General features: G+C 57.2%; 1 protein-coding gene across 2 annotated transcripts; it reads right to left on the bottom strand.

Annotated features, from left to right (window-relative positions):
- Positions 1-589: 589 nt before the first annotated feature.
- Positions 590-19,259, bottom strand: EHD2 (EH domain containing 2). Of its 2 annotated transcripts, none has more exons than XM_055145504.1 (6): positions 19,145-19,259; positions 16,534-17,093; positions 15,920-16,017; positions 10,921-11,333; positions 4,034-4,198; positions 590-1,927 (listed from the first exon to the last, which is right to left on the bottom strand). In XM_055145504.1, exons 2-6 carry the CDS (start codon positions 16,935-16,937, stop codon positions 1,376-1,378), a joined length of 1,632 nt encoding a protein of 543 aa, XP_055001479.1. In that variant the 5' UTR covers positions 16,938-17,093; positions 19,145-19,259; the 3' UTR covers positions 590-1,375. The 2 variants fall into 2 exon arrangements, with proteins under 2 accessions (XP_055001479.1, XP_004607756.1); XM_004607699.2 differs by having other exon boundaries at positions 16,534-17,012; positions 19,145-19,244.
- Positions 19,260-21,143: the final 1,884 nt, after the last annotated feature.

Below are 21,143 nucleotides of genomic sequence, written 5' to 3'. Positions count from 1 at the left end.
CAGGGGCCACGGGGTCGATCGATCCCGGGCGGGCACTGAGCTGGAAGCGCGTCCGGGACGTGAGTCCCCGCCGCTGTTTGGCGCCGTCCTTTGGCCGCACGCCCTAGCACACGGGGGCGGGGGGGGGCGCGGTCGAGGTGTCTTGAGGGCAGTGTCACCTCGTCCCCTCCAAGAACGCGTCTGGACCTGCTGTGACGTGTCCGTTATGTACCCAGGTGGCTGACTTCGGTGGAGAGGGACACGCGGTGCGCAGCGCTCACGCCCTCGCCCGCTCGTTCCCAGGCCCCCGCGGCGGGAGCGAGGGAGGGATGTCCCGGAGGGAGGGCCCCAGAGTTAACATTTCTTCGGAAAATATGTCGACCTGGCCCCCAGCCCAGGCCTGAGTCATCAGGCTCAGCGGAGTTGACTCAAGGCCTCCACCCAGGCCCTGGAGAGTTTCGGAAGGGATCCCCCCACCTTCAGCCCTGCCCAGGGTTCCCCTTCCTTGGGGGGGGCAGGAGAAAACGCCCCCCAGCAAACACACACACAGACACACACACACACATACACAGAGCCCAGCGCAGGACAGCCTGGTACCACGTGCAAAGAAGCCTTGCTTTATTCGCTGTGTGCTGAAGGCACTTTGGGGTTCCCCAGGGCCCCCCCAGGCATGGAATGGAGGTGCTCAGGGACAGGAAGTCCCCACGAGCAACCCGGAGGGGCATGGTTCCCCCCCTGCTCCCCCTCTGCCCCTCCATCCAGGTGAAGGCAGGACACGGGGTGCAGGTCCAGGGAGGGCTATAGCACCAGGAACCCCTCCCCACAGCATGTCCCTGTAAAGGACCTTAAGAGGCAGCCCTGTGGCCTTCAGATCTAGTAGGGACCCCTAAAGTATGGACCCCTGAGAGCGGAGGTCACCAGCTGCGGGAGGCATGGAGCCCAGGGAGTAGAAGCCCGGAGTGGACCATCTGGAAGCAGCAAAAATGAAGGGGTGTGAGCAGAGTGGAAGGGGAGGGGGTGCTCCAGGGGGGTCCAGCTGCCAAAGCAGGAAGTGGCCTTTCCCTCTCTGTGCCCACCCCCTCGTGGGGCCAGACCAAGGACATGAGCAAGGCTGGGGGTCCCTCCAGAGTCAGAGTCAGGGCTCAGATGGGGGGGTAGGCACCACCCCCACGCCCGCAGCCCCGGAGGGGGGCGACACATAAGCCTCTCACCCGGGATGGGGCCCCCTGCAGACAGCAGGCGCCTAATAAATACCGGAGCGCGAGGACCAGCTGGTGGTGTGGGGTGGGGCGATGAGCCTGCGTGGAGGTGAGGGGAAAGCTGCACCCCCTGGCAGGGCGGAGGAGGCACCTGCCCCCCGCAGTCCGGGGCGGGGCGGGGTGCGCGCAGCCACCGCTCACTCGGCGGAACCTTTCTGGCGCCGCTTGGAGGGCGGGACTAGGCGTCGGGGGAGGTGGGCGGGCAGCCCGTGGCCCTCGAGCTTGGCCTCGATGAGGTGGCTGGCCAGCGCGAACTCCTCGTCGTCCAGCATGCCGTCGCGGTCCACGTCGCTGAGCTTCCAGATGCGGCCGAGCACGGAGTTGGGCAGCTTGGTGCCCACCATCCAGGTCTTGGCCTTGGTGCCGCTGAGCTTGCCGTCGGCAGGCGCCAGGTTGTAGAAGATCTCGTCGTACTTGGACTTGTCCTTGGTCACCACCCACTCGGCCTCCTCGTCGGAGCCCTCCTGGCCGTCCTCCAGCACCTCGTCCGGCCCGCGCTCCACAAAGGGGCCCATGTGGGTGCCCTCGAAGGCGCCTCCCTGCACGCCCACGTCGGTGCTCTCCAGCTCCTCCTGCCGCAGCAGGGGCATCAGCTTGGCGATGTCCCGCGTCAACATCTCGTCCAGCGCCTCCAGCAGCTTCGGCTTCAGGGAGTGGAACTTGGTGAAATCGTGAGCCATCAGCAGCTCCTGTGGACGCAGGGGTTGGGGTGTCCCACAGGGCTGGCGTGAGGAATCGGACGTGGGCCGCCCCTCCGGGAGAGCTGAGCCCCACCCCTGCCCGGTGTCCCCACAGAACCTGGGCTGGAAGGGCTGCGCACATACACAGCTCTGAGTCACCCCTCAGTGCTGGGCCGCCAGAAGGGCCTGCACAGCCGCTCACACCATGTGCTAGCTACACCAAGCGCCCCTCGGAAGGGCATGTGAAGAAAACGGGGTACGGCAGGAGAGAGTGAGCACGCGGGCTTTTCCGTGCCCAGGTTGGGATCTGTAGCACTGCCAGGGACGACTCCTGAGCACAGAGCCAGGAATGGCCCCGGAGCACTGCTTGGTGTGGGTCCAAAGCAAAAAAATATGTAAATAAAAGAGGGGCCAGAGCTATAGTACAGCAGGGAGGGCATTTGCCTTGCACATAGCTGACCCGGTTCAAACCTGACACCCAATAAGGTCCCCGGAGTATCCCTGAGAGCAGAGCCAGGAGTAAGCACTGAGCATTGTTTGGTGTGGCCCAAGAAACAAAACATAAGCCAAAAGGGAAAAAAAGAAAAAGAGGGGTTGGAGCAATAAGTACAGGGAGGAGGGCACTTGCCTTGCACACAACTGACCCAGGTTTGATACCCGACATGCCCTGTGGTCCCCCGAGACTGCCAGGGGGTGATTCCTGAGTGCAGATACACGAGTAATCCCTGGGAACCACTGGGTGTGCCTTCCGAGAGAGAGAGAGAGAGAGAGAGAGAGAGAGAGAGAGAGAGAGAGAGAGAGAGAGAGAGAGAGAGAAAGAGAGAGAGAGAGAAAGGGGGGGCAGGAGCAGTAGTACAGAGGGGAAGGTGCTTCCCTTGCAACTGGCTCGAGTTCAATCCCTGGCAACCCAAGCCAACCAGAAGTGAATACTGAGCAGAGTCAGGAGTGACCCCTGAGCAGCCTGTGGCCCATAAAGCAACAACAAAAAAAAAGAGTAAAAGGGGTGTGATGTTGAAGATCAGGGTGAGTCTAGGGCCAGGCCTTGCAACCTCTCTGCTGTGTGTCCTAGGGCAAGTGTCTGCACCTCTCTGGGCCCCTGTGTTCAGCCTTGTACAAGCACTAACGCACATCATTCCCTCAGCAGGTACAAGTGAGTGTTTGTTGTGTAGCGTGAGCAGCTATTCCCAACCTGGAGGGTCCCCCCACCTCCAACACCACTCACAGCCCTCCCCCCACCACCCACAGCTGGAAATACCTAGAGGCACCTTTGTCAGACCAGTGGTGCTGATGCCCCCGCCCCCATCCCTACAGAGGGAATGACCCCGCCCAACTGCAGTTATTCTGAGAGTGATGCAGTGGAGCTGCAGTGAAATCCTGGGCAGAGCTGCAGCACAGCCTGGAGGGCACTTGCTTTGCACATAGCCCACCCAGGTTTGATCCCCAGCACCCCAGATGGTGTGATCACCCCAGGAGTGGTCCCTGAGCTCAGAGCCAGGAGTAGGAGTAACAGCCAGGTGTGCCCCGAAAACAAAACAAAAAATGAGGCTAGGGGCTTAGAGCAATAGCACAGGGGGTAGAGCGTTTGCCTTGCACGTGGCCAACCCCGGTTCGACCCCAGCATCCCATATGGTCCCCCCGAGCACCGCCAGGAGTAATTCCTGAGTGCAGAGCCAGGAGTAACCCCTGTGCATCACCGGGTGTGACCCAAAAAGAAAAAAAATGAGGCCAAATTACATAGAAGGTAAAATTCAGTTTCCCTGTGACATTTCTGTGATCACAGAAAGTGCTCTGGGGCTGGGAATGCAAGCTAGGGGTAGAGCACTGTCATTCTGTACCCTGAGGGGTTCTTGGGACTGGACATTCAGCATGGAGGGGGACTGAGAAGGGGCTTCTGGATCCCCTTCAGGACTTTCATGACAGAGAAAGAATCAAGCCACCTTGATTCAGAGTTTTCTCTGACCCCCACCCCTCTCCTGACTCATCAAAGCACATCACAGTGAAACCCTCTGCAGGATGTGCTCTCCAGAAGCTGCCGCCCCCTCCCTCTGGCCTCCAAAGCCCTTCCCAGAGCCTGTCCATCCCCGGAGGCCCCCCCAGTCTCCTGCAACCCCGCACCTGCATCTTCTGGCAGTCCGGGAAGTCGCCAGGGGAGATGTGATGCTCCAGCTGAATCTTGGCAAAGATGACGGGCAGCTTGAGGATGAGCTGCTTCTTCTTGTTCTCCTTCCCAAACACAGATGGCATCTCCTTCTTCAGGTAGCTGATGATGTAGGCATGGACCTGCGGAGCAAGTGGCTGCAATGACCGCCTAAGAATGCACCCTTAGGAAATCACCCTTAGGAAATCACTGTCCCACCCCAGCCTGCACCCAGAGTCCCTGACCCACTGGCTTGGATACGGAACCTGAAATTGGGATTTTTTTTTTTTTTTTTGGTGTTGGAAATCGAACTTAACCCTCCAAAGTAAGAGCTCAACCTCTGAGACATTCTTGGGTCCCAAATGTATTTATCTCTCTCTCTCTCTCTCTCTCTCTCTCTCTCTCTCTCTCTCTCTCTCTCTCTCTGTGTCTGTTTGGGGAAAGACTGGGTCACACCTGCTATGGTCAGGGATGACTCCCGACTCTGTGCTCAAGGATAACTCCTAGCCAGACTCAGGAAACCATATGTGGTACTTGGGATCAAACCCATGTTGGCCACATACAAGGCAAGAACAATAGTGCCTGCACTGTGGATCCGGATCTGGCCTGTTTGTCTGCCTTTCTTCCTTCCCTCCTTTCTTTCTTCTTCCCTTCTCTCTCTCTCCCTCTTTCTCTTCTTTCTTTCTCTTTCTTATCCTTCTTCTCCCCTTCCCTTCTTCCTTCCTTCTTTCCCTCTTTCCTTGCTTCTTTCTCTCTTCCCCCTTTCTCTCTTTTCCTTCCTTCATTCATCTCTTTTCCTTCTTTGTCTCTTAGTTCCTCTTTCTTTCTTTTGCTTCCTTCCTTTCTGCCTTGGGGCGATACCTGTTGGTGCTCAGGATTGCTCCCAGTAGTGTTCGGACACCCTTGAGGTATTGGGCCTCAGACCTAATCCAACATGAACGCCTGCGCTCCATCCAGCCCTCTGCACTCTCTCCCTGGCCTTGTGGGTCCTTTCTTCGCTTTTTTTTTTGCTTTTGATGCACAGGGGTTACTCCTGGCTCTGCACTCAGGAATTACTCCTGGCAGTGCTCAGGGGACCATATGGGATCCTGGGAATCGAACCCAGGTTAGCCGTGTGCAAGGCAAACCCCCTACCCACTATGCTATTGCTCCAGCCCCCTCTTCGCTTTTTTTTTGGGGGGGGGGTCACACCAAGTAATGAACAGGAGTTACTCGTGGTTCTGCACTCAGAAATTATTCCAGGTGGTGCTTGGGGGACCCTCTGGTATGCTGGGGATCAAACCCGGGTCGGCCACATGTAAGGCAAATGCCCTACCCACTGTGCTATCGCTCCAGCCCCTGTGGTCCTTTCTAATTGTCTCAGGTGCATGGCTGCAGGAAGCCGTGGGTGAGCCCCGCACCCTAACGGCCCCAGAGCCACCCACTGTAACCCTTTCCCAGTTCATGCGTGGGGCCACATACCAGCCCGGCCTCTCCCTGGCGCACAGGGCTTTGGGAGCCTCGTCAACATTCCTAGACAGAGGCCTTGGGGTGACACCCTTGCTGGAATTTGGGCTCAGCCCCCAGGGCTGGGCCACGCTCCACCGCGCCCATCTCTGGAAGCAGCACCCGCTGCTCAAGGGAGACCAGAAATCTGAGCCCCATCTGACCTCAGTGAGTTTCCTGGTGCCCTAGTCTCCTGATCTCCCTATGGCCCCGCAGTCAAGGGTGCAATTTATGGGCTTGTTTGGGGTGGAGGTGGGGGGGCAGCTCAGGACCAAATGCCAGGCCATAATCTCGATCTGCTTTTTGTTTTGTTTTTCTTTCTTTTCTTTTCTTTTTTTTCTTTCTTTCTTTTTTTTTTTTTTTTTGCTTTTTGGGTCACACCCAGCAATGCACAGGGGTCACTTCTGGCTCTGAACTTAAGAATTACCCCTGGCAGTGCTCAGGGGACCATATGGGATGCTGGGAACCGAACCTGGATCAGCCGCGTGCAAGGCAAACGCCCTACCCGCTGTGCTATCACTCCAGCCTCTGTTTAGTTTTCTTGTAGGGGATCACACCCAGTGGTGCTCAGGAAATACTCCTGGCTCTGGGCTCAGGGATCACTCCTGGCAGTGGTCAGGGGACTCTATGGGATGCCGGGGATCGAACCCGAGTTCGATCTATGGCTCCAGCCTTCAATTTTGCTTGTCATCAAAGTTCCCAATTTCTACCCCAGCTCCCAAGGCCTCTCAGTAGCAGTTCCCAGAGTGTGATCCGGGAGGGCCCTGAGGCCCTTTCTTGGGTCTGCACAGTCCAAAGCCAGTTCACAATTTTCCTGAGGGTCTGCTGCTTGTTTGGTGCACACTTCCTCCCAAGAGGCCAGTGGAGAGCATAAAGGTGACAGGACAACTTCACATCTCAGTGCGCGCCTGAGCAGGTGCAGCCTCCAGGAGCCCCCTGTCACCCTGAATGGGCAAGAATGGACAAAAGGGGCCAGAGCAACAGCACAGTTGTGCCTTACATGCAGCCGACCCGTGTTGAATGGCCAGTCCCCCAATAGGCCCCCCTGAGCACCACCAGGAGTGATTCCTGAGTACAGAGCCAGGAGTAACACCTGAGCATCACAGGATGTGGTTCCAAAACAGGCCCCATCCTTCTGTTTTTTTTGGGGGGGGAGGGGAGGTGTTGGAACAGTTAAAATTTGGGGGTTTTGTTTTGAGCACAGTAGTGCTCAGGGGTTACTCCTGGCTCTACACTCAGGAATTACTCCTAGCGGGGTCAGAGAACCATATGGAATGCCAGGAATTGAACCTGGATCAGCCATGTGCAAGGCAAGTATCCTCCCCACCGTGCCATGACTCCAGCCCCAAGTTGTTTGTTTGTTTGTTTTTAACAAGAAGCCTTGTAACCAAGGGTACTCGCCTAAATAAAATGAGGGTATCTGTGGGAAAAGATGCCAGGATCTATTCTGAGGCACTGTCTCCAGGGAAGAGAGCCGGGGACTGGTGGGGTGAGGCGTGGGAGGGAGCAAGCTCGAATGTTTTAGTAGGATCCAGGCTAAAACGGGTTCCATTGAAAACATCTTTAAAAAGCTCTTTAAGGAATCACAGGATTGGAATGTGGCATTGGGGGTGAGCTCAGCTGGTTTGGACCCTCATTTTCTCCCCTGGGCTTCTGGCTGGAGCATGGTCCTACCTCAGGGCCTTTGCACTGGCTATTCCCTTCCTCCCCCTGAATTAACTTTCCCTCAGATCCCCACTCAGCTCACCCTATCCCCACTATCAGTCAGGTCTCTGCTCAGATATTGCCTCCTCCTGGAAGTTCCCTTCCTGATGTTCCTGAAATCCAGTCACAAGTCTCCTTTGATCCATTTTTCATCATAAGTTTTTTTGGTTGGTTCAGGACCACTCCCAGTGGTGCTCAGGGCTTATTCCTGGCTCTGCACTCAGGGATCACTCCTGGTGGGGCTCAGAGCACTGGGGATCAAACCTGCCGGCCCCACGCAAAGCAAGCACCATCCCCGCTGTACTATCTTTCTGGTCCTTCATCATAATTCTTATCACGTACATTAAAGATAATCAGCTCAGTACCCACCCCCACAACATTACAAAGTGATGCAGCGGCGGCAGATACCAGGATTAAGGCATTTGCACCACGAGAAAGACCCCAACACAGAATCAGGCATAGTTCCCTAAGCCCAGAACCAAAATACAAATGGGGGGCTGGAGTGATAGCTCGGTGGGTAGGGCGTTTGCCTTGCATGCGGCCGACACCGGTTCAATTCCCAGCATCCCATATGGTCCCCTGAGCACCGCCAGGAGTAATTCCTGAGTGCAGAGCCAGGAGTAATCCCCGATCACCACCAGATGTGACCCCAAAAGAAAATATATATATATACAAATGGATCATTCTCATGGTCAGAGCCAGTGACAGGGTAAGGCTAACCGTAGCTCAGTTGCCAACACCCCAATAATGCCCCAGGCATTGTCTGGAGCAGACACCACTGGGGTGGCCCCTGGCCTGCAAATGGACCCTCAACATTAACTGCTCGCCCAGCTGGCTGAGAATCAGCCAGACCCCACCCCCATCCCACCTTTGCCTGCTAAGCACTGTTTGAAAACACCCCCTAAAGTCATTCCCCAAGAAAAGAATTGTACCCTGCCTCTTCCCTCTGCAGTGGTGCCAGAGATCATCTGTGCTCGGTAGGTAAGTAATGACCTAATGCCACAGCCCAGGGAAGCGTCCAGGTCAGCTGCGCCCCAGCAGCCGAGCCCCTCTCTGGTTTTTTTTCTAGCACAACGCTTAGCCCCCAAACCAAATAAAACAAGAATATACAGCTCGCCCCAGAGGGAGGGCCAGGAGACTCTCCACACCCTCCCACATGCAGACAGGAAAACTGAGGCACGGCGAAACAGGGAATGTAACCAAGAGAGAGTGACCTAGAGTGTAGAACAGCACCACGAGACAGCTGGAGTAGTGTAAAGGGTCAATGAGGGCGGTGTGGTGAGGGACAGCAAGGCTGGGTCACTGAAGACCGACCCTGGGTCTTTTTTTATCCCCCTTTAGTTTTGGGGCCACATCTGGTGGTGCTCAGGGTTACTCTAGGTGGGCTCAAGGGGCCCCCATCGGGGCTGGGAATCGAACCCCGATTCCCTGCGTGGAAGGCAGGCGCTATGCTACCTGTGCTACCCTGGGATGGGCTCTGGATGTGGAGGCAGCAAGGGGAAGGCGTGGTCTGTCGGTGAGGGCTCAATCAGGACAGGCGTGAGGCCAGGTGGTGGGTGGGGCCTGCGAGGACAGGCCAATGGGGAGAGGGGGCGGGGCCGGGGCGGGGCCGAGAAGACCCCAGAGCGAGGCCAGGGGCGCTGATGGCTTTTCCAGAGAGGAAGCGGGGGAAGGTGCCAGGAAGAGATAAGGGGGGGCGCGGTACACCGACCGGGCCCAGAGTCCGGGGTTTGTCTAGCCTTTCCGGAGCCGCCGCCTGCTCGGTGGGGCACCAGGTGTCCCCGCCACCCCCGCCCCGTCCGGGTGTCCCGGGGGCCCCCCTTCCCACCACCTCCGCTACTCAAGGGAGGGATGGGGAGGGGTGGCGAGAGAGACAGAGCGGGGAGAGATAGAGAGACAGGGGGAGTGAGACAGAGAGATATAGAGGGAGAAAGTGGGGGTGGAGAGAGACAGAAAGGGAGAGAGAAGGATAGAGACAGGGAGAGACAGAGAGGGGGAGAGAGACAGGGAAAGAGAGAGGGGAGAGAAAGGGGAGGGAGGGAAAAAGGGAGGGAGGAAGAGAGAGCGCTAGAGAATGGGCAAGCGGGTAGAGAGCTGCCAGCGAGGGAGAGCAGAGAGCGGTTCCCAGGCGGGCACCCTCCCCACTGCCCGCCGCTCCCTCCCGCGGAGCATTCCTGGGGTGGGGGCTGGGCTCTGACTCACCCCCTCTGCCCGCTTCTTAAACCAGCACCTCAGGCTCCTCCAGCCCCCACCTCATGGCCTCCTGGCCTGCTGCTTCCTGCCCCACCCCCACCCTGGCAGCCTCCCACCAATGTTCCACTTGGCCTCCGAAGCCACTCTCCAACCAGTGCTCCCCGCCCTCTCCCCAAGGCCCTTTCCTGGCCAGCCCCGCCCACTCTCCAGCTCCTCACCTCACCCTGAGTATGGGCGGAGAGACAGGAAAATGCACCCCAATTCCATCCAGCACCCCCAGGTTCCCGGAGCCCACCAGGACTGATCTCTGAGCACAGAGGCAGGAGTAAGCCCTGAGCATTGCCGGGTGTGGTCCAGAAACCCCAACCAGGGTCCAGAGTGATAGTACAGTGGGTAGGGCATTTGCCTCGCATGCGATTGAACTGAGTTCGGACCCCAGGATCCCTGAGTACCACCAGGAGTGATTCCCAGCGCAGAGCCAGGGGTAACCCCTCAGCATCACCAGATGTGACCCAAAAACGCCGAAAACAAACAAACAAACAAAAACCCAAACCCCAATCCCAGACCACTCTAAAAAGAGTCCAAGAGTCTGATGCTGACCCCACTAGTGTGAACCCTCCCCTGCCCCCAGTACCTTCTGGATAGCTCCTGGCCAAAGTGGCACCTGACTCCCTTCTACCCCTCATTTCAGCTTCTATTCTTTGCTCAGTCTACACTGTGTTAACCAAAATGGGCAATTCTGGGGGGCCGGAGCAACAGTACAATGGGGGGAGTGCTTACCTTGCACACACTCTCTGTCATCCCTTAGGGTTCCCCAAACGTCGCCCCCCTGGAGTGAACCCCGAGTGCAGAGCCAGGAGTAACCCCTGAACACTCTAGTGTAGCCCAAAATAACAAAAGAGGGGGGAAAAGATACATTATTTGGGGCCAGAGCAATAACACAATGAGGAGGGCGTTTGCCCTGCACTTGCCATCCCAGGCTCAGTCCCTGGAATCCCATGTGGCCAGGAGTGATTCCTGAGCACAGAGCCAGGAGTAAGCCCTCCTGAGTGTCACCAGAAAAGAAAGGAAGGCAAGAAAAGAAAAAGGAAGGAAGGAAGGAAGGAAGGAAGGAAGGAAGGAAGGAAGGAAGGAAGGAAGGAAGGAAGGAAGGAAGGAAGGGAGGGAGGGAGGGAGGGAGGGAGGGAGGGAGGGAAGGAAGGATGATCAGGCTAGGTTTGGTTTTGGCGCCTAGGTCACACCCAGCGGTGATCAGTGCTTCCTGCTGGCTTTGGGTCTGGTCTCCTGGTGGGGTTCAGGGGACCCAATATGATGCCGGGGGTCAAACCTAGGACCTCCCCCACTGTCCTGTCTCTCTTGCGCTTGAGACTAACCCAGAGTGAGTGGAGTCCCCCACCCCCGCTCCGACCCCGTGCCTACGCCCTGCGCCCGCGCCCCCGTCGGTCCATCAGTCCGTCAGTCCGTTAGCGCGCGCACTGCTCACCCGCACCAGCCGGGCGCGCTTCACCAGGTCGTTGAGCTTCCGCAGCGCGGCGTGGCGGGGCAGGCCCTGGATGTCTCGGAACAGGTCCTGCTCCTCCAGCTCAAAGAGCGCCCGGTTGTCGGGCACCAGGAGGGGCTGGGACCAGAAGGAGCCAATGTAGACCCGCAGCACCTCGGGCGTGCCCACCACCTTGCCCAGCGCCCACATGAGCGCCCCGTAGACGCGCATCAGCTGCTGCGTCTCCACCATGTCGGCCTTGTTGAGCACCACGCGGATCTTGTCCTCGTGGCCCCGCAGGGCGCCGATGGCTTCCGAGAACTCGTCAGAGATTTCCAGCTTGTGCGCGTCGAAGAGGAGGATGATGAGGTCCACGCGCTCCGCGAACCAGCGCAGGACGGCAGGGAAGTCATAGCCTGGGGAGAGGGGCACGGGCGGCAGAGGTCAGTATGTCCCCCCACCCCCATGCACAAACCCTCCCACCAATCCAACACCCCCGCCCCTGCCGACCCACAAGTGCTGGACGGCAGGATGGAAGTTCAGGTTGTTCACTATTCAGACAAGTCAGATCGTCAAGTGTATTTCAGTTCTCCGGCCCCATAAGTCTCCTTCAATTTCCCTGTCACTAAGACCCCAGGCTTTCAATCCATCTGCCTACAAGGACCACTATTCCGCCCCCCACCCCATCCCCTGGTTTCTTAATATTCTTTAAGCAGGTGGTAGTGGTGTTTGTTGGTACAGGGTAATGAAGCTTATTAAAATACCAACAGTCACAAACAGTAGAGCAAGTAAGGCACTTTCTTTTTTCTTTTTGGGTCACACCCGGCGTTGCACAGGGGTTACTCCTGGCTCATGCACTCAGGAATTACTCCTGGCGGTGCTTGGGGAACCGCCAGGATGCTGGGAATCGAACCTGGGTCGGCCGCATGCAAGGCAAACGCCTTACCTGCTGTGCTATCGCTCCAGCCCCAAGGCACTTTCCTTGCGCACAGCTGGCTCAGGTTTGATTCCCCCAGAGGGACCCCAGCCCTGCCAGGAGTGATCCCTGAATGCAGAGATCAGAGTAAGCCCTGAACCCAAAATAATAAATAATCTATGGATGCTTGAGGCTGGAGAGAGAGGACCCTTGGTTCAGACTGTCCATCCTGCACAGAGCCAACCCCGGTTTGATCACTAGTCCTACGCCTGGTCCCCCAAACATAGTCAGGGGGGTCACTCCTGAGCACAGAGCTAGGAAGAGCTCCAGAGATAGGCTGCTGGATGTGACCCCCAAGCCCCCAAACTCAACAAAAATAAATGAAAATAAAATAAAATGCAGGACACTTTCCTTCTAACAGAATTCCTGTGCTTTTGGGGACCACCTAGCTCCACCCCCAGGTTCCACCCATAATCCCGCAATTAAAGACTTTATGGGGGCTGGGGTGGTGGTACAGCTGGGAGGGCACTTGTCTTAGATGCAGCAGATTTGGGTTTGGTCCCCGGTACCCCATAAGGCCCCCTAAATATGGCCAGGAGTCATCCTGAGTGTGGAACGAGGAGTAAGCCCTGAGCATCTCTGGGTGTGGTCAAAATAGACAAATTAAACAAACAAGACTTTGCATCAGTCCTGGGTACATTCTTACCTAGATGATAGCCCTGGCTTTATGTCTTGAACAATGTTCCCCAAGGCCAGGCTCTGGACTTTGACAGCTGCCTCCTAGCCTAGCCCCCTCCCTGCTCCCACTCATTCCTTCTCTATTTGCTCTTCTTCTTCTTCTTCTTCCTCTTCTTCTCCTCCTCCTCCTCCTCCTCCTCCACCTCCACCTCTTCCTCCTCTTTTTGGTTCACACTCAGAGATGCTTAGGGGTTGTTCCTGGCTCTGCTCTCAGGAATTACTCCTGGTGGTACTTAAGAGACCATATGAGATGCCAGGGATCGAACCCAGGTCGGCCGTGCACAGGGCAAGCACTCTCACTGTGTGTTTGCTCCGGCCCCCCATTTGCTCTTTTTCCCACATATCCCCTAGTTCACCAGTTCATTTACCCACCATGGAGGACACCTGGGAATGCAGAGAAAGAAAGGTGTAGGTTACACACCAGTTTGGCTCCTAACAGTGGGTGCTGATCCCTGGGCTCCTAAGAGCCAGTGCCACACCCCCTCGGCTCACACTGATGGGGCTGAATCAACAAGAAGCCTAGAGTCCCAGTCAATGTATTTTGTTTTTGTTTTCGTTTGTCTCCCTGCAGTGCTCAGAGCTGACTCCTGGCTCTGTGCTGAGACTCACTCCTGGTGGGGTTTGAGAGTCCTCCAGCATGCGGGGGACCGAATCCAGGACGGCTGCATGCAAAGCAAGGACTATTATCCCTGTACTTTCTCTCCCAGCCTGTCAATGGTTTTAATGCCAGCAAGCAGATAACCTCCCAACCCTCAGTTTCCTCTCTGGTCAAAGGGAAACAGTAGGAGGAACCCAAGCGGGTCAGGATGAAAAGAACATCAATGAGCAGTTCTCAGGATGTGGACCTGGCAGGGCTGAGGCTGGGGGGTGCAGGCGCGGTCATCTAGGGGACACACCCCAGAGCCACCTGACCCCCATGGGGGATACTGTGTGGCTTCTTTGGCCCCGGGCCTGTCCTTTCTAACTCAAAGTTCACCAAGAACATAGACACACCTCCAGAGCCCAGAGCCGTCAGGGGCATCTGAGAGAGCCCAGCCAAGGGCGCAGACCCAGCCAAGGTGGTCAGGGAGGGCTTCCTGGAGCAGCATCCAGAGGTAAGGTTGCGTAAAACAGGAAGCTACTCAATGAATGTTTCTCACAGCAACCCCGGATGGAGTGTGCTGGTGCCTGCTTACTCTCGTTCTTTCTTTTCGTTTTGTTTGTTGTTCTGTTTTTTAGTCACACCGGGCAGTGCTCAGGGCTTGCTCCTGGCTGGGGTCAGGGGGCCCTCCCTAGCTCTCCAGTCCTGTGCAGCCCGGCTCACTGGAAAGTGGGCATGGCCCCGTCTAGCCAGGGAGGAAGACATTCCTCAGTCCTTGGAGACGGGAAGGGGCTCCGTTGGGGGCACTGCTGGGGGAGGGCAGCAGCTGGAGGCACACCCCCCTGCACCCCCCTGCACAAACACACAGCGCCTGGATTTGGAAAGTGTGTCTCACGGGGCAGGGCGGGGCAGGAGGCTGAGTCAGTGTGGGCGCAGCAACGTGGCGCTGGGAGCTAACCCCCCCCCCCACACACACACTGCTGCCCTGTAACTCACAGTTACACGCTCAAATCCTGGAGTCCCCCAGGAGGTGGAGGCTGTTCTTATCCCCACTTTACAGATGGGGAAAGAGAGACCTGGAGAGGACAGGGCTTGTCTGACATCACACAGCTCAACCGGGGCAGCATTTGGGATGGACCCCTCCGAGGGCGCCTTCTCTGCCCCTCGCTATGGTAACCCATTGTCCTGGGCCCTGGGAACTCAGGCAGACACCCCTTCCCCCCAACCACTCCCAACTGTGGCCCCAGAAACTCGGGTGATAGGGCACCAATTCTCACTACGTGCACACACACATGAGATCTGCACACACACACTGCAGCCTCCGCCCCACGGACCACATCACTCGGAACCCCCACACCCTCGCAGACCCAAGGCCCTGGGGACAATCATACAGCCCTGGGCAGGCAGAGACTGCAAGGCTGAATATGTGAGGGCAGAATGTCCCGGGTTCGATCGTCACCACCACACAGTCTCCAGCACAAACGAAAACCCTAAAAGGAACTAAAACAACCACAAAATACACACTCATACACACACACACACACATATACACTCACACATTCACACACGATCGTTCACATACTCACACACTCGTTCACACACACAACTCACACACACATATTCATTCACACACACACTCATTCACATACTCACACACTCGTTCACACAGACACACAACTCACACATACACACACACACAAGCCCTCCAAGCGGGTCCATGCCCACAGCTCCTCAGCCCCACACAGGCACTCGAGAGGAGCCGCCTCCCTCCCAGCTGTCCTAGGTTCAGCCACCCAGGGCTTCTTTCAGGTCTCCCTGTCCTGCGGGGGCCACCTCTTGGCTCCTGAAGCTGCTGCCTTTTTCCTGGGGGTGGGGGGCTGGCACGGTTCTGGCAGGGCTCTGGCACGCCCCTGCCCTGCTGAGCCCGCCTCCCCCCCCCCACCTCCTCCCCTCTGCCCCAGTCTTCAGCCTCCTTTGCCCCAGTTCCAGCTCCCAGTCCGGGGAGGGGGGGCGGGGGGGCCTGCGGGCTCCGGGCAGGCCCCCAGGAATTCACCCTCCCGCGCTCCCCTGCACAGCTGTTTATAAATTCCAGCCAGCCCTGGCCCGTGCCCAGAGCCCCTCCAGCCCCTTTTCTGCCCCATCTGCGGCCCAGACTCGAAGCTCAGAGCTCTGGGGGCCAGGGCCTCCCCGCCAGGCTCCGGGGTTGCTCCCTTGTGGCTCACGGCTGGTTTTCTGCTTCTCTCTCAGGCTGATCTCTCCCTCTGTGGCCTTCAGGCCCGCCCAGACACGCTGCCGCCATGGCCTGCCCACACGTGCCCCCGCCCTCCGCTCGGGGTGCGCCAACACAGAGCCTCTGAGCCTTCCCTCACTGGGCCACCAGCCTGCTCACCGCCATGCCCTGCAGGGACCTTGGGCCTCCTTCCTCAGACCCAGGGGTTCAGACTCCAGCCTCCTCCGCATCCCTCCTCCGTCAGACTGGGAGTCTAAAGTCCCTCTTCCCTCAGACTGGGACTCAGGGTCCTTCCTCCTTCAAACTGGGAGTCAGGGTCCCTCCTCCTTCAGACTGGGAGTCAGGGTCTCCCTCTTCCCTCAGACTAGGAGTCTGCAGTTCCTCCTCCCTCAGACTGGGAGTCTGGGTCCCTCCTCCCCCAGACTAGGAGTCTGAGATTCCTCCTTCCTCAGACCAGAATTCCATCCTCTCCTCCTCAGACCTCAGTCTGGGCCTCCTCGCACATGCACAGGGGAGTCCGTCCTTCCCGCGGGCTCACCTCGGCTCACTCTCTGCTTGGCGCCCGACAGGATCCCAGGGGTGTCGATGATGCTGATGCTCTCCAGGACCTGGTTGGGAAGCTGAGCGCACATGAACCTGCAGAGGGCAGGGGGCGAGTGGGTGCTGGGATCCAGGACTGGGCAGAGGAGAAGCAGGTGAGCAGGGCTGAGGAGCAGGAAGGGGGAGAGCCCAGACTCTTGGAGCCCTGGGTGGGGCCAGGGGCGCCCCTTCTCCAGATGCAGACAGAGGTGCACCGAGTGAGAGTATTTCCCAAGGCCGTCCAGTGAGAACCACTGAGCCCAGGCCTGCGGTGATAGAAAGGCTGTAGCTGGTGGTGGCCATGGGGGGCTGGAGTTGGGCAGGGGATGGGGAGCAGGGGGCTGGGGCCAGCCCAGATTTTTTAGTGGGGCGTGGTCAGAGGCGGGACCAGAACGTGTGGGGCGTGGCCAGGGCTAGAATGGGGCGGGACCAAGGGCCAGGGCGTGGATAGGATTTGAGGTGGGGCGTGGTCAAAGGCGTGGTCTGTTTGGGGTGGGCGAGTATGACTTGGGATGGGGCGTGGCCAGGGGCGTGGCCAGGTTTGGGTGGGCGTGGTCAGGGCGGGGCACACACCTGTTGAGGAATGTGTTCCCAAAGGGGTTGAGTTTTCGGAAGGGCTTGTCGGGGTCTACGACCAGGGCGTTGCCAGGCACTATGCCTTCCGTGTCGCCGTGCATGACAGCCACGAAGCAGTCGGTGGTGGGCTCGGGTCCCACGCGGGAGCCGGGCACCTCCTGCTCCAGCAGGTACTGGATGAAGCTGGTCTTGCCCGTGCTGTACTGGCCGGCCACCAGCACCATGGGCTTGCCGTCGAAGTCGGCGTCCTCCAGCGCGGGCGAGTGGAACGCCCCGAAGCGGTAGTGCTCCTCCAGCGGCAGCAGCTTGGAGCGGTACAGCTCCTTGAGGGACGAGGTCACTGTGCGGATGGCCTCGGGCTGCTGGCCCCGGCCGCCGGCCCGCTTCATCCAGCTGAACATGGTGGCTGCGCGCTGCCCGCTGGGCTCGCCCGGAAAGAAGATGCGCAGGCGGAGAGGGTGTGGGCAGAGGACAGCCTGGAGGAAGAGGACGGGAGGTCGGTGATGGACGGCTGCAGCAGATGAATGCAGCCAAGGAGGAAGGTTGACAGCGTCTGCCTGGAGGAGGAGAATGAAGGAGTACAGGTAGTGGGGAAAGACAAACGTTATGGAGGGGAATGGCAGGAGCTGACGGCTGGAGGAGGAAAAAGTGGGGAGAAGACAAAGGTCAGGAGGTGTTGATCGCCAGCCAGAGGTGGAGAGAGGAAGGAAGCCTAGCGCCAGACCCTTGGCTCCGTGCACGGCTTCCGCCCCTCCGGTCATCTCACACACTCAGCAGTCCAGGCCTGGGCGAGACCCCCGGCAGATGGGCTCAGAGCTCAGCCGAGCTGGCTTCAGAAGGAGCTGCTCTGAGTGGGGTTCGGGGGTGCTGGGGGCCTGCCTGGCCCTGAGAAGGGTCTGGACAGGGGCAGCGAGGGGCTGGTGGGGAGGGAAGGTAGGACTCACTGTGCACAGGCCAGAGCGGCCCCAGTATGGACGAGACCCCAGCCCTGCCTCCACCCCGGCCAAGGCCCACACAGAACCTTGCAGAGGGCTGTTCTTCCCTGCTCCAGGGAGCAGAGCCTAGAAAGAGTTCCAGCCTGAGCCCCCCTACCCCAGAGCCCTCACCCCACAGGTCTGAGAAGTCAGGGGGAGGAAGGGTGTGAGCCCACGGCCTGGGCCTCCACAGGGTCTGCACTGATGCTCCCTCCTGCCCAGTGCCCAGCAGCAGCAAGCGTCCTGGCTATCGCCTCCCCTGATAGCTGTGGGCGGGTGTCATGGGCTCCATTCTCTTCCCAGAACCAACTGGAGTTCTGCATGGAGCCTCTAGGTGCTCCCTTCCCATACCAAGAATGGTGGAGGTCTCTCGGAAAAAAGACTTGTTAAGGGCAGTGAACGAACAGAGTGAGGGGCTGGAGCGATAGTGCAGCGGGAAGGACATTTGCCTTGTATACGGCCAACCTGTGTTCGATTCCCAGCATTCCATATGGTCCCCCAGCGCCGCCAGGAGTGATTCCTGAGTGCAGAGCTAGGAGTAACCCCTGAGCATCGCCGGGTGTGACCCAAAAAGAAAAAGAGTGAGCCAAGAGCAGCTGGGGAAACTTGGGGAGCTTGTCCCAGGAACTCAGGATCCCTGTGAGCCAAAGAAGGAGCCGTCTGAGCATGAAAAAAAAAATAATAAAAGCGCTGGGGCTGGAGCAATAGCACAGCAGCCTGACCCGGGTTCAATTCCCAGCATCCCATATGGTCCCCTGAGCACCGCTAGGGGTGATTCCTGAGTGCAGAGCCAGGAGTGACTCTTGTGCATTGCCGGGTGTGACCCAAAAAGAAACAAAATTTAAAAAATTGTTTTTTAAAAAAAGTGCAGGGGCTGAATCGATAGCAAAGCGGGTAGGGCATTTGCTTTGCACGAGGCCAACCCAGGTTCGATTCCCAGTATCCCATATGGTCCCCTGAGCACCACCAGGAGTAATTCCTGAGTGCAGAGCCAGGAGTAACCCCTGTGCATTGACTCAAAAAGCATAAATAAATAAATAAAAGTGCAAATCAAATCTGTTCAAAGTAATATAAAAAAATCATATGATAACCTCGGGGTCAGTATGATATGATAGCGGGGACAGCTCTGGCCACACACACTGCTGATCTGGGCTTGATCACCGGGCCCTGTAGGGCCCGCCAGCAGTGATCCCTGAGTGCAGAGCCAGGAGTCAGCCCTGAGCACCGCTGGGTGTGGCCCCAAAAACAAACAAACTAAAAACCAACCCCCCCTCCGGAAAAAAAGTCATGATAACCTAAATCAAAGGGAGTCTGGAAAGTGGTGGGGGCACCCCAGGCTGCAAGGGGTCCTAGATGGGGAGGAGCCCAGGTAAGTGTTGAGGGGACTTAGGGTGGCCAGGAAGACTCCTGGGGGCCCAAGGGATCAAGAAGGACAAGTGGGCTGGGGATGGTAGAGGGAGACCCCAACAAAGGGGTCCCCTGGTTGAGAGGATGGGGTGGGGAAGAGATTGGGGAGAGGGAGGAGGTGGAGGTGGGGGGCAAGGGGACCTTTACAGGCGGAGGGTCGCTACAGCGCGCCTGGCGGGCGAGCAGGGGCTGAGGGCCCTTAGCTGCAATCTCGGGGTGTCACTCACCGCTGGGGCGCACGGGCCGGCTGGACGGGGGTCCGCGGGGATCCGAGGCGCCCGCGGAGCGGCTGGTGCTCGCGGTCCCGTCCGGAGCCGACTGCACCGGGCGCGGCCGAGCGGAGCGAAGGGAAGGGAGGGGTGGGGAGGGCGCAGGGGTGGGTGGGGCGGGACGAGGGGCGCCCCCAACCTGCGCCCAGACTCTGGCGCCCCCTGGCGGGTAGTGGGCTGCGCCAGCCAGGCCGGGAGGGAATTTCCAAGTTTGGGGTTCGAACGCCACCTCCAGCTCTGGGGGGAGCTGGCGGTGTAGCAGGCGGAGGTCTCTGGGTTCGACCCAGTACCGCCGAAAATAAATGTACGTATAATGTCACTGTCACTGTCACTGGCATCCCGTTGCTCATCCATTTGCTTGAGCGGGCACCAGTAACATCTCTATTTTGAGACTTGTTACTGTGTTTTGGTATATCCAATACGCCACGGGTAGCTTGCCAGGCTCTGCCATATGGGCGAGATACTCTCGGTAGCTTGCTGGGCTCTCTAAGAGGGGCGGAGGAATTGAACCCAGGTCTGCCGCGTGCAAGGCAAACGTCCTGCCGCTGTGCTGATGTATAATGTATTAATTTAAATAAATGTAAACTATTTTATAAATTAAAATATTTTATATAATATTAATTTACATGCACCTTGATTGATTTAATATTAAAATATTGATTTAAATAGGTATAAATTATATATAGGGGCTGGAGTGATAGTACAGCGGGGAGTCACATTATGGTTTAGGTCTGAAGAATCGTGGCTGTTTGGGACAAAGCTGGAAGTGGTTTCTAGAAGTTTCTGCACCAATTTAGGGACTATGGGATGAAGAGATAGTAGGGGGGAGGCACTCAAGCTCAGAGCCAGAGGTAAGCCCCTATCACTGCTTGGGGGTGGCCCCAGACAAGACATAAAAAGAAGTTAAAAAAGAGAATTGTCCTGAAATCTCCTTACCTTTGTGGGATTGGTTTAATCCCCTTGAAAATGATAACTATTTCAATGACTTTTCAAAAATATTTACATGAAGGTATAGGCCTAAGTTTCTACTGTCAGAACTTAAAAAAAAAACTAAATTCCAATCTCCTACATTTTATGTATTTATTTGTTTCAATAAGCCCTGGCGATACTCCGGGTTTACCTTGGCTCTGTGCTCAGGGATCACTCCCAGTAGTGCTGGGGGGGGGCGGCCTATGGGAGGTTGAGGATCAACCAGGGTCGATTGTGTGCAAGGCAAGTGCCCTCCCCACTCTACTATCACTCCGGCCCTTGAAGTCAGATTTTACACAGGTACATTAAAATATTTGGTTACCAATGAGTCCTCTTCTTCTCCTTCCTCTTTCTCTTCCTTCTCCCCCTCCTCTGGCAATACTCAGAGGTTATTCCTGGCTCTGCACTCTGGAATTACTCCTGGAGGTGCTCAGGGGATCATATGGGACACCAGGGATTGAACCTGGATTGTTCGAATGCAAGGCAAGTGGCTACCCCTTATACTATTTCTCCAGCTCCCTTCCTCCTCCTCCTCCTCCTCCTCCTCCTCCTCCTCCTCCTCCTCTTCTTCTTCTTCTTCTTCTTCTTCTTCTTCTTCTTCTTCTTCTTCTTCTTCTTCTTCTTCTTCTTCTTCTTCTTCTTCTTCTTCTCTCCTCACATTTCTAAATTTCTTTTAAAAACTATTTTTTTCTCTCTCATACACACAAACACACATTCTACAACATGTTGAGAAACAGACTGGCGATTGCCCTGGGTTCCATCCTCAGCACTGCATGGTCCTCTGAGCCCCTCCAGTGCTCAACCCTGAGCACAGAGTCAGGAATAACCCCTGAGCACTGACACATTCCCCTACCCCCCCACCCCACCCCACAACGTAAAGTGAGAGAGGTGTGGGTTTATTAAATCCAGTTATGGTTATTCATATATTTTAATAATTCATGCTTAATGCAGTTTTTGTTTGGGGTTGGGTGATAGTACAGAGAGGAGG

This window comes from Sorex araneus, chromosome 8 (genome assembly GCF_027595985.1).
Source record: "Sorex araneus isolate mSorAra2 chromosome 8, mSorAra2.pri, whole genome shotgun sequence".
Lineage (NCBI taxonomy): Eukaryota > Metazoa > Chordata > Mammalia > Eulipotyphla > Soricidae > Sorex > Sorex araneus.
The sequence above is the reverse complement of the archived record's forward strand: the minus strand, read 5'-3'. Positions and strand labels throughout refer to the sequence as shown.